General features: G+C 39.5%; 1 protein-coding gene across 2 annotated transcripts in view; it reads left to right on the plus strand.

Annotated features, from left to right (window-relative positions):
- L3MBTL1 (L3MBTL histone methyl-lysine binding protein 1) overlaps positions 1-12,942 on the plus strand; it is a 408,694-nt gene that overhangs the window by 347,479 nt on the left and 48,273 nt on the right. For both annotated transcript variants that reach the window (XM_086932247.1, XM_086932248.1), the window contains exon 17: positions 8,764-8,863. In XM_086932247.1, the coding sequence (XP_086788373.1) occupies positions 8,764-8,863 (100 nt within the window). The remainder of the gene's footprint in view (positions 1-8,763; positions 8,864-12,942) is intronic.

The raw sequence follows: 12,942 nt of genomic DNA on the forward strand, positions 1-12,942 counted from the left end.
GTAAAATGCTCTTTTCATTTTCTGCTATCACTTCAGTCATCCTTTGCAAGAGGTGTTATACTCTTTCATTTTTGCTTAATAACAAACTCCTTTAGTCATAAGGATAGTGCAGTCTCAGTGATAGCTGGTAATGCCAACACGTTTCTAAACATTACTTTCAGATTACTTCAATTCCAGCTGAGATATCTTTTGTAATTAGCAGCCAATGGTTCCTGAAATTCTGAGCTTTTTAACAACATTTTGTCAGTCAGTTTTCTGCATGGACAAAACAAGAAAATTAAAATTAACTAACACTACTTGTTCTACTCAGTCTTCTGGAAATGCTTTGAACTCCGTAAGATCTTCTCCTGAAAATATGTAAAAACTTCAAAATGACAAGCAAAATGTGAGTGATACTTTCTTTATTACCAACATTGGCGCTAGCAGCAAACACTTCAACTCCCTTATACCTAAAGTGTTACTAAACCCTAGCGGACCTACAAATATGCGGCCTAAAAATGATCCCCCTTCACAAGTCAAAACAGCTTCCTCCATATCAATGAAAGGACTCCTAGAAGAGATCAAAGCTTTGCGACCATGTATAGAAGAAAATAATAAGAAATTACAAACACTGGATGACAAATCGGCTCACTTGGAAAAAGTAGTGACTGATGTTGAACAACATGTGAGCATACTAGAGGACCCTAATGCAAAGATCAAGAAAATTCAGCTCTAAATATCTCTTCATTAAAAACAGAAGGAATAATATAAGAATGACCTGCCAGACGGATCGGAATGAAGTGGTCTTATTCAGTTCTTTCAAGTCAGCCAAGGTGTTAGACTTGCCATTATATGTTTCTTTCCATATTAAGAGAGCTCATAGATTGGGGCATAAATCAAATTTGGTTTCTTCGTCTAACAGACCCAGAGGTGTTATTATCCTTTTTCTTGAAGGTCATTATGGCTGCTAAGGTCTAAGAAATAAGTTTCATGGTCTGGTCATAACTTATATTTCTTTCAAGATATTCCTAAAGCCTCTGTGGATAGACGAAAGTAGTTCTCAGAAATGCGACCATAGCTCAGAGCTCTAAATGCCAGATTGGTCTTTTTTATCTATCCTTTTCAAAGTTACATGTAAAAACAACGCAATAACATATAAAGATCCTACCGAACTGAGGACATTTTTGGATGACTGTAAAGGAGATGACATGGATGTTTCTGTTTGCTCTTTATCAATTCTTTGAAGTGTAGCCTTCTAGGGTTTAACTTATTATTTCAGTAACGTACTAGTAATAGTAATAGTTTCTTGGAATGTTAAGGGATTTGGCCCTCCAATTAAAAGATTTAGGCCGAGATTTTAAAAGGTGTCAGGCAACGCAGCGCAGTACAGCGCAGCACTCAAAGATTCTGTGCTGCGCTGCATGACAGGCAGAGAGCAGGAAAGTGCCATATTTGCAGAGATGTGGCACTCTCCTCCTCTCTCCCTAGCACCGGCGTTGATTTCAGCTGTCGTAGCGCCATAGTGCTAGGGTGTGTGCCTGAGTCTAGCATAAGTTTTGTTCAGGAAAGGTACCCTTCCTGTACAAAATACTATAACTAGTCAGGTTTAAAAGATGTTCCTACTTTGTATGTGTGCTGTACAGTGCAGCACGCATGCAAAGTCAGAAAAGCACGGAGAAATGACATTTTCTTCTGTTTAACGCTTGCTTTTTAGAGATGTTATTTTTGGCACTAAAACCTTTCTACCAATGTTAATGTATAGGGTTTAGCGTCAAAAAGCATGGGTGGTTGCATGGGAACGCCTGTGTACCACCCATGTAACACCCCCTTGAGGCGAAGTAATGCAAAGCAGTGTTTCGCACTGCTTTGTGTTACTTTCACATACAATCCAACGGTAATACCCATTAGCATTGGTTTGTAAATTCCAAAACAGGTTTAGTGTTGGGTTTGCATTGAAGAAATAACACTAACCCGACGCTAAACCTTTGAGAATCTGGGCCAAAGAGTTTTAGCTCATCTTGACAGTCCAAATGCAAACATTGCATTACTGCAGAAGACCCAGCTTGTTGAAAAATAAATACTGAAGTCTAAAAAGTGCTGGGTGGCATTGTTTTCTCCAGGTTCAGGAAAAAGAAACGGACTGATCATTGTATGTGATAAACACTTGACATTCAACTTATATGTCTAGAGAGTGATGATGAGGGAAATAGGTGGCTGTTAAGGTACTTATTAAGAATTATGCTTTAACTATTTTCAATGTATATGGTCCTCCTCAAATTGACATTTCCTTTTGGTGTAAAATTTCTCAAAACTAATGGAGTATTCTGATGGCAATTAACTACTTGATGGAGGCTGTAACCAGATAGCTGATCCTTTCCTTGACAGGAATTCAAAATGTTCTTTTATCCCTAGTAAAATGCATTAACAATTTGTCAGTGCAATACCTCAGAGGTAACATGCCTGGAGACTGCATAATACTACTTTAAGGGAGTACACCTTTTTTCTCTCCAGTTCATCATTCCCAATCTAGAATTAATCATATATTTATATCAAAACATTGGGCTTGATTTAGATCTTGGCAGATGGATTACTCTGTCACAACGGTGATGGATATACTGTCCGCCGAAATATAAATCGCATAGAATATATTAGGTTTTATATTTCGGAGGAACGGGATATCCATCACCACTGTGACTGACTAACCTGTTCTCCAAGATCTAAATCAGGCCCATAGTGTCAATCTACCGGGTCATCAAGCTCTGCTAATGGTGAATTTTCAAAAGGCATTGACTCATGGATTGTGACTATTGCTTCACACTACTACCACGCTTAAACTTTGGGCCCAAATTCCTCAGCTATGTCAAATTATTATACATTCACCTCAAGGCGGTTCTTAACGCTGTGTCGCAATGGTTAGATAAAGGGAGGGGTACCTAGCAGGGATATCTGCTGTCACCTATGCTCTTTGCCTTGGCAGTATAGCTTTTGGCGGGGTGGGCAAGGGTCGATGTGCTGTTCCGTGGCTTTCAATGGCTTCCAACAGTTGACCACAAAATCTCCCTACACACGGATGATGTCTATTTGTTTCTGGATATCCCCTCTGAGTCAAGCCCTCACACTCTGCAAATATTAAAAACTTTTGCCAACTACTTGTGTCTTCGTATGCATAAGGCCAAGTCCACTATCGACCCTATTTTCCTGCGACCCATGGTGAGGGCATGTGCCCCAGATTTTCAGGTTCTCTTGACCGGATTCAAATATTTGGGGGTGCATATACCTGAAAACATAGCCCTGGTACTAGAGGCCAACCTCCATGCTCAGTTGGATGGATGGGCCAGGGATGTCAAGTTTTGGTCCCTCGCTCTCATTGCCCCTGCTTGGCTGCTCATCCATTTTTATAATAGTTTCCCTTCTGAGACGTTTATATCAACTTCAAAATGTCCCCTTTCCAGTGGGTAGAGGCTTCTTTGCTAAGACCGAGCCTATGCAGCAAAGGGATAGATAATTGGACAAGATTGCCTCTCTTATGTGCTATACGGCGAATGCTTATTGAAAACAACAGTGGTCCTATGCAAAAGGAAATACGAGAACAAGAAATATAGACACAATGGATTCTATATTGGTTAGACTTGTCCAGCCGGACAGAGGTCTCAATGTTTTACTTCAGGAAAAATAGACAAAGGATTCATCGCATTGCCATGGAAGACTGAAAAAACGACTGAACCGGCTTCTCCTTGCCCAACGCGATCAAAATAACCTTTTGACGCTCCCCCCGGCTCCCGATTCTGGGAGGCCGCCAATAAACCTAATCGCCCCATTCATCCTAGCAATCCCTAGGCAATAGAGGCTTGAACCGATTAGGCATTAATTAATGTCCTGATGATGATCCCCATGATTAAGTAGTGGGATCGAAACGCCGTCGACCTTATATGTACCTTATACATAAAGTATACCATGTGACATGTATATGTAAAGGTGCATTCCTGATTATCTGTTCTAATTATTATTACAGAACCTTGAAGCTTTTGCCTAAAAGCCATGTTTGTGTTCACTGTTTTCCTAATGTACTAATCTGGATGTGCTTAAGTAGGGTACAGGCATGTTTGTCGAAGGAAATCCTTTGTCTATTTTTCCTGAAGTAAAACATTGAGACCTCTGTCCGGCTGGACAAGTCTAACCAATATAGAATCCATTATGTCTATATTTATTGTTCTTGTATTTCCTTTTGCATAGGACCACTGTTGTTTTCAATAAGTATGCTTCCCAAGGTCTTGTGCTGACTCGTTTGGGTACCATTGTTGCTTTAAACATACGGCGAAGGCTTACCACAGACTTTAATCGCTATCACTTGGGTAGTGCTAACCACCTGGCAGGAAGATGCAAAAGCCGCTGGATGAGCAAAACAGATTACACTATGGAGGGGGACTAGACTCCGCCAGGTGTCTGCGCGTTGCGGCTTCCAAAAATAGGATACTATACGTACAAACACACTGGGTGATGTGTTAAAAAATTATTCCATTAAGTTCTTTACAGACCTGCAAGATGAATATCAAATACATCGTACCCAGTTTTTGCAATACTTTCATCTTTGGAATGCGCTAAAACTATATCTACCATCAGATGCCAAAATACAGGAATATTCACCTCTGAAGGTGAAAATGTTACTCACACACATCAAAGCCCACAAACTGTCTATTCTATATCAGATGCTACTCCGCAATCGCTCAAATCCACGGGTGAGATTGTGGGATGGTGGACTTGTGACCTGGGGCTGGTAGATAACACAGACTGGAGAGAGGCTGTGGCCAATTGTAGAGAGGCAGTGGTGGCTTCTCAGTTCTGTACAAACTAAGGAATCTTTTAGGATGGTGTTCGGAAAATCACTCCGACCGCCATGGTAGCGGGAAAACACCGCCCGCTAGGACTGCGGCATAACCACTGGTCCAATTAGTATGCTTCGCAGTCGAAATCCGGATCACGGCATTTACCATTGCGGCTGTTGCTGCTGCCAGCAGCACCGGCGCGATGTCCAAAAAAGCATGTCCTGCATATCCCTTCACTGTGTGGCGTGCACTGCACAGTGCCTGCCACCTGGTACAGGAACATGGTACCCCCCAGTGCACCCACACCCCCCTCCAAACACATTGGAGGCCCGCAATGGGCCCCCGGAGACATTCTCCGCATGCCTTTCCATGGCGGTTCCACCGCCACTGAAAGGCTGGCTACCGGCTACCGGCCCTGCACCAGCCCCATTTTAGCGGTCCTGCTCCGCCAGTCAGGCAAGTGTGCGGACTGCTACCGGCAGAAAAGTGGCAGCCGGAAAATCTCACTGCTGCGGATGTCACCGCCATGCTAATGGGACCGGCGGTTTTCAGGGTTGCAATTGTGGTCGGATGACCATCGCCGGACTGGCATTTGCCACCGCCGGCCAGGCAGTGGTCATCCAACCGCCATCCCAATAGACCCCTAAATTATTACACTGCACATACCTCACGTGAGCACAGATATTGAGAATGGAGTTGATTAGCTCTGGGAATTGGATGCAATGCAACGACACAGGGGATTTACTACTTACCTTTTCGAATTGTTCAGCTATGTTGCATTTTTGGGAAGGGGTGTTGGGGACTCTTGGGGCGGTGATGGGTTGGAGAATCTCCAGGGAGCCAAGACTGATCTTACTGCATATTGCAGATGTTGTAAGAGGAAACAGATGTAAAAGGGCAATGCTCTGGCTGGGTCTGTTGATTGCAAAACAAGATATTGCAAGAGCTTGGCAGAACTCACAGGCCCCCTCCCTGGACGTGTGAGCAAAGGGTATGGATTACTATATGGGCCTGGAGCACTCAGTGTACCAGGTCTGGGGATGCCCACAAAAGTATTGCAAAATTTGGAAGGACTGGGCTGCATTCCGAGGGACACATAATGAACGATGCCCATCTATGACTCTATGTTCCTACGAGATCACATAATCCTGAGAATCAGTGGGAAAGTTTAACTTCTCCCCTAAAGTGTATGTATAAGACATATTGTGAGAAATTGTACCGCGAGCTGCAGCAGATTCAATGTACTGCAATGAGTGTATATGTGCCTAGATTGGTTTGCATTTTCAATAAAATTTCAATTTAAAGTTTTCCCCCAAAAAATATTCGCATCAAACCATAAATCACAAACCTTAAGCGCATGCGCGCTAGCGGGTTTTCCCGCTGCGCGCTGAAAATTTTAAAAACCAGCGTTACGTGACAAAGCCAGCTCGTCATGCGCGCAGCGCAGGTAACGCCCATGACGAGCTGGCTTTGTCACCAGCATCGAAGGGGTTAATCAGTGCTGAGATTGGCACGATTCTAATATCAGATCATGCTCTTATCAGAATTGATCTTTATTTCTTATGTGCTTAAATGCAAACAGATGGTGGAGATTATACAATGCTCTTTTAATGGATGAATCCTTCACACACGCCTTTCAGAAATTTGCTATTGAGTTCTTCAATCTTAACTCTACTAGTGATGCTTCTCTATATGTAGTTTGGGACTCCTTCAAGGAGGCAGCTAGGGATTTCCAAATCACCTATGTATCAAGCAAAAGAAGAATGTGGAATAGAGAATTGCATAATATTATGCATAATATGAAAAAAAATTAAAACAACAGTTTTAGTCCTCTAAATCTAAACCATGCTTAGATGAAATACAAATAGAGATCAGTCACAAAATTCATAAACAACAAAGTTCCTTAATAAAATCCGATATACGGTGAATCATAAAGTCATATCATAAAAGTTATAAAAAATGTAAATAGTAAAATATACTCCTATTTAGTTTTAAACCAACTTTGTCACTTCCAATTTTTCTTGATGAAGTGATAGTTTTTTCCCTAGTCTCAGGATACAAACTCAATATTGAAAACTGAAACATACGTCCTCTAAATACATTTTGTTTAAAACATTATTTTATATCTTCTCGTTTTCGTTAGAGCCCACCTAAAATTAAATATTCAGGGCTCCAGTTCTCCAGTTCTGTGGAAAGTACAGTCATAATTAACTTACAAGAAACTATTACTCAGCTAAGCTTATTACTCGATTGTTGTTTTCTTTAGAATGCTCCATGTTTAGTTTTTACATATGCTTCACTTCGCATTTACGACTCAAAATTTCAAACTTTTAATTAATTCCCCACTTTCAGTCCCTTTTCTTTTTCTTCTCTTCTCTTTCCTTTCCTTTTTACTTTCTCTTTCTATATTCCTTATTGATCATACATGGATTTTTGTATCCATTTCTTTAGTAGCTGTTTTGAATCAGTCATAGCTCTACATTTATTATTCTAGATATGATGTTCTGCTTTACACTGTCATCTATATTAAAGCATAATTCTGTTGTTCATTACAGAATCTTTAATAGCTTATATTTCATATAATTCTGAGCAATAAAGTCTTTCTAAAACTTATGGAAAGCATTTTAGCAAACAAGCTGTGTGAATAACTTCATCAGTTAAAGGTAAATTGTAAATTTAAAATCTGGATTCAAATGAAGACAAAAGAATTAATAACATGAGGGAAAAGAGCCAAATACAAGAGCTGAGGAGAGAGGTAGAGGCAAAGGAAATGGGAAGGGAAAGCGAGCCAGAAAGAAAGAAGCTACGCATAATGAAATACAAATCGAGAACAGAATAATTGAGAAACCTCTGCCTTCATATTGAAAGAGGGAGTTGCGATCAGACATGGAAATCAAAGCAAGACCAAATTTGTCAAAGAATTAACCTGGAGCTTGTAGGAAATGAACTAGATGCATTTTGCCATGCACTCATACAGAAGCAAGGCAACTAGGAGTCTACCACATTCACTAGCAGCGTGACTAAGAAAAAACTGTCACCATCTTCTTTGCACCTAAGAAATATTCATCAAATCACCCTCATTCTTAAAGAGACCCATTCTCTTATAGAATTTAGGAATAAAGGTTATGTAAATATTCCCATAAAATAATCTTGCAAGCTCTAAAATTGCATATCATTGGCACCCACCTATTTATCTTTAAAAAAATACTTATTACAACTTGATAGCTATGATGTTTCTTTACTGGTTGCCAGTTACACACAGAGATTTACCTTCAAAACCTGCTGCTTTGTGCATAATGTCCTGACAGTGCTCCACCAGGTCTTTTATTGAAATGGTACTCTCTTGCCACCTCACTAAATCCCACATGATGGAGTGCAGGTGCTGGGAGTCTGGTGTAACAGCATTTCCCAGCCCTATAAGGAACAAACAGGTGAGTTACCTTTGCAGCTTTTATCCTCTGCTGAAATGGGTGGGCAGCTTGCCCTGGGGCATGTGACAATGGGCAACTGAGAGTAAGGCACTGAACTACAGAGAAGCAATCAGAACAGACACCGATTACTCTGGAAACAAGGAATTAACACTGTACTTTCTTATGCAAAGATTTTTCTCTTCTTTTTCTTGGAATAAAGAGAGGCTTTAAGGCAAAGTTTTGTTTCTTTAAAACTCTTAATAGTGGTAGGATTCTTTGGTACTCACATGAAAAAGAGTATGTCAAAACCTTCACTGACTTCTGATATGTTTGGGAAATTTACTCTATTAAAATAACCTTTTTCTTGATCCTCCATCTACATGGAAATTATAACAGTTTTGCACTTTTGTCTTTCATTACCTTAGGAAATGAACACTCATAAAACCCAGAACATTTGTACAACCTTTTTGTTTGTGGACTATTGTCTGTGGCATAGGTATGAAGTCTGAAGTACCCTGTTAATCCCACAGATGTTCTTTCTTCTTGCTTAGGACCAAAGGAGCAGTCATTTCCCCCGCATATGGGGTGTCCTTCTCTTAGTTGTAAAGGCATCACCCACACCAAAAACTCCAGATACAGTGCTCATCACAGGTAAGTGTCTTTGATGTGCTGTGGAGTTGTCTTCCACCCTTGGGTGTATTATCTTGTTGAAGGTTACGGAGTATCCTATTCAGCCAATACATACAATGGGGCATATTATCAAGAACGGCGTTAAAATTATCGCCCCTTTAGCGGCATGTTCTGGTGTGAACCTGGGCTTCTATTGGAATTCTCAAGAGCATATTATCAAGCCCATTATTGCTACTTTAGCGGCTGTTTCCTGCCGCTAAAGCGGCGATAATTTTAACGCGTTCTTGATAATATGCCCCAATATGTTTTCACTTAAGTCAGAAACTTACAGAGTGCCACTTGATATCACAAGGAAGCTTCAGCATCAACAATATTGCCATGTTCCCTCTGTGCCCTAATTTATTTGCTCCTCAGGTCAGCAATCAACACCCCACCCAACACCAAAACTCACCCTTGATGCGTTTTAGAATCAAATCATTTGAAATTGAAGGGAAGGAGATTCTAAAAGAAAATGATTGGATAGTGGAGCTGTCAAAGATTCTATAGTTGTGTTTTCAGAATATGAGTGTAGGCTTCTCTGGAAGAGAAAGACAATACATTTATCCCCAAATCTAATGCTACTTTACAGTCTCAAAATGTACTTTGTATACAACTCTAAATTATCTTATGATCATGAATAGCATATGCATATTGTAAACTAAACATTTCAGGTTTCCGTTAGTCAGATCCCATGATCCTTGAAAAAAGCCCAGTTGCTTCTCTGAAATTATTTTGCACAAGATGAGACTCAATATCTTTTCAGTTCTTACAATATGTATTTTTTAATACCCAAGAGCACAGACATCCAATATTCAAGCCAATCAAATCTATAATCAGCGTAAGCAAGATGAGAGCACCTGAATCTTTCATCAATTAATGGAGTGCAAAATCAGTGTAATCAGTAGTGGTCCATGTGAAATGTGAGCATCAATGTTAGCTGTGGAGGTTCACCATCAACTTAAATTTGTGTAGTTATTAGTAGTTTCTGGTGTGTATGAGCTCAGAGTATTTGTCACAGTGTTTCTATCCACTTGGAATAATTCATACTGTTTCAAGTGCTGTGTGTAACATGCTTTCTGAACACCCTGTAGCTAGTTTGCTTGTATCATGCTGAGGAATATGCTTAGTTGAGCCATTATTGTTTATAACAGCTGCCATGAAACAGTGAACATGTAAAGATCAAGAATTTTGCCCAGCATGTGAAAAGGGCTTTTTATAAACAAGTTACTCAACGGCCCCTCTTCTCGAATATACGTATTTTCAGAATCAAGGTGTGCAGAGAGCAAGGGAAATGAGGAGTGGGACTACACGGACTCGTATTGTGATATTCCGGAGAAGGGTGGAGCAGTGTTGTTATTTTCTTCTGCTACTTTGGTAGATGTTGATACATTCCTAGTAGAACGATGAATGTTGCAGTAAAATAAACAAAGAAAATAATGAGACTAAAGATCTTGAGAATACTACTGTGAATGACTTACTGTTTTCATTGCTAATGGTAATATACTAACACATCGAATCTCCCACCTGAGGCATCTGAGTACTAATAGACACTACCAGCGGGGACGCCAGAGACTGATACTTACTATCAATTGTAGAAACAGGTTTTTTAATGCTTCCTAAATACAATAATTTTCAACTGAGTAGATCTTAAATCAGGGCTGTACTGGGATAGCAAACTGGCCCTGGCAATTAGGTCTGATGGGCCCAGGAGGTGGGGTGGTGTGGGGGGTGATGCTTGTGGGAATACTGCTGAGTGTTTGTTACAAGGGGCCGAATTTTCAGCCCTGCTGCAAAACTGGCCTCTAGTAACAAAAACGGCCCCCACCGGTCGAAAAACAGCCCCCACCCTTCCGGCCCACCAGGAAAAAACCCCAGTGACCGCTACGGCCATTCCGGTCCTGTCTAAAATGGCAGCAAGTTCAAAGGAAGAGTGGAAAGACCCAAAAGGCTTTACCATTCCCCCTTGACCTAGGAAAGTACAAAAAATGGAAGGAAAATTGGTGGTAAAATCTTATACTGTGAGAGAGATAAACGCCCTGACTTAGAGACTGAAATTTAAAGGACTTTCAAAGTGAATGCATTGATAATCAGGTTCAATACCTTGATTTTAAACCTACCAGTCACCATCAGTCTTTTGAGGTGAACATATTTGAGGGAAATATGGTTGTATTTCCATACGCCCATTATCAGACAAAGGGTGGCATTTTAAATCCACAGCAATTGTCTAAAAATGTATTGGATACCCTGATAGTATATGTTGACATAATCGAAATGAGAGCATTTGTTTGCAGCAACCATTGAAAACTTGTATTCCACTGATAGCAGTTTTAAATCAAACCCTTAAGTTTTTTTAAATAGATATTTTACTTGGCAAACCTTTCCTTATTTAAATACGTTTTTCAATTCCTACTAAATTTCAGGATGGTCAATATATGGTGGGGACAACTATGCTTTTCGTCAAAAATTTCAAAATCAGGTTGAAAGGCAAAAGCACAGGGTTTGAATCACTCTCAAAAACAAAAACCTCTTTGACATTTGATATGTTGTTTAATAGCTGTAGCGTAGGGAGGTTCCACTCAGCCTTTCATCCTTTATAGATCGATAAAACGAGTACAGTTAAGTTGGGTAACACTAGCATGGATTAACACTCTCTTTACAAATACATGTTCAAGTGTGCTTTGCATCGCTTGACCCATTCCAAAATGTTTATGTGTATGAATCAATTAAATCATTGTTTCTCGTCATTTCATCATTGTGATAACTCTCACCTACTGTGCAAGTATTGATAATTACGAAGCATTGTGATAGGGAGAATTTTAAAGCTGAAGTCCTAGGCTTAAATATAGTGAAAAACAGATTCAATTTCAGAGATGTCTGTTTCATTAACATTTCAATCTCCTTCAGGAACATCTTTATTAGTAGTTATAAACCTTAAATAGCGCCAGGGCACACTATATATATATATATATATATATATATATATATATATATATATATATATATATATATATATATATATATATATATATATATATATATATATACATTCACTGAAAAGAACACAGGTAAAAAAGAGAGGGCCCGATTCACAAAATTAATCTGAGACAAAATCCTGCCTTAACGACTTTCGGTATTCACAGAAGGCATTTAGGAGTACTAAAGTTAGGATTTTGTCTCAGTCAATCTTACATTTTTAGGTCTTTTTATAAATGTTCTTTATTCATATTCTTCACACGACCGTAGCCAACACGTTTCGTCCAAAAGGACTTCTTCAGGGCAAAAGGTAGTAATTTGTTATAATACTAGCTGGTTCTTCAATCACTTCTCACGATATATAGTGTTCTTTTAAGGCCGCCCCCTATGAACAATACTTATCAGTTTTCAAATGTGTCCTCCCTGTACTACTGGCTGTCTACACTTGATAGACTCTCTCTAAAATATTTTTCAATTTTCCAGTTATGCAAACCATAACTAGCACATCTCTGCATCTCAAATGACATCACAGATTATATCATTAGAGACATCACTCATGACATCACCATTGAGATCATTGTTTGAACAATAACTTGTCCCACTACTTTACACTATGTATGATATCACATATGACAATATGACATCTTTGATGGGTTACTTATGTCTTGACCACATACATCAATGATGCAAACTGATACAACCCCTAACTGTCAGATTTCAATGTTTTTAAGTACTTAAAACTATAATTCAGGTTTTCATTTGTTTTAAAGAATTTGAGGACACATTTTGGTTGAGCTTTGAGAAAACACCAATGAGACAGACACTGTTTTTTTAAGTATATAGAAATGGTTGGAGGCACACTTAAGACCAACATATACAGACTCACAGAAAAGTATTCATAGTACTTTTGGTGCAATAAGTAACTGGGTTATATTTTCCAATAAACACACTCTGAGAGAACCCTCCTTTTTTGCTCACAGTTAATTAACACTCGTAGTCAGACAGCGCTTTTCCAAACATTCGCAAAAGGCAATGAATGAAAGATTCGTAAATTCCGACAAGTCACAGTGGACTAAAAACTAGGTGAA

The sequence above is a fragment of the Lissotriton vulgaris genome, chromosome 7 (genome assembly GCF_964263255.1).
Source record: "Lissotriton vulgaris chromosome 7, aLisVul1.2, whole genome shotgun sequence".
Lineage (NCBI taxonomy): Eukaryota > Metazoa > Chordata > Amphibia > Caudata > Salamandridae > Lissotriton > Lissotriton vulgaris.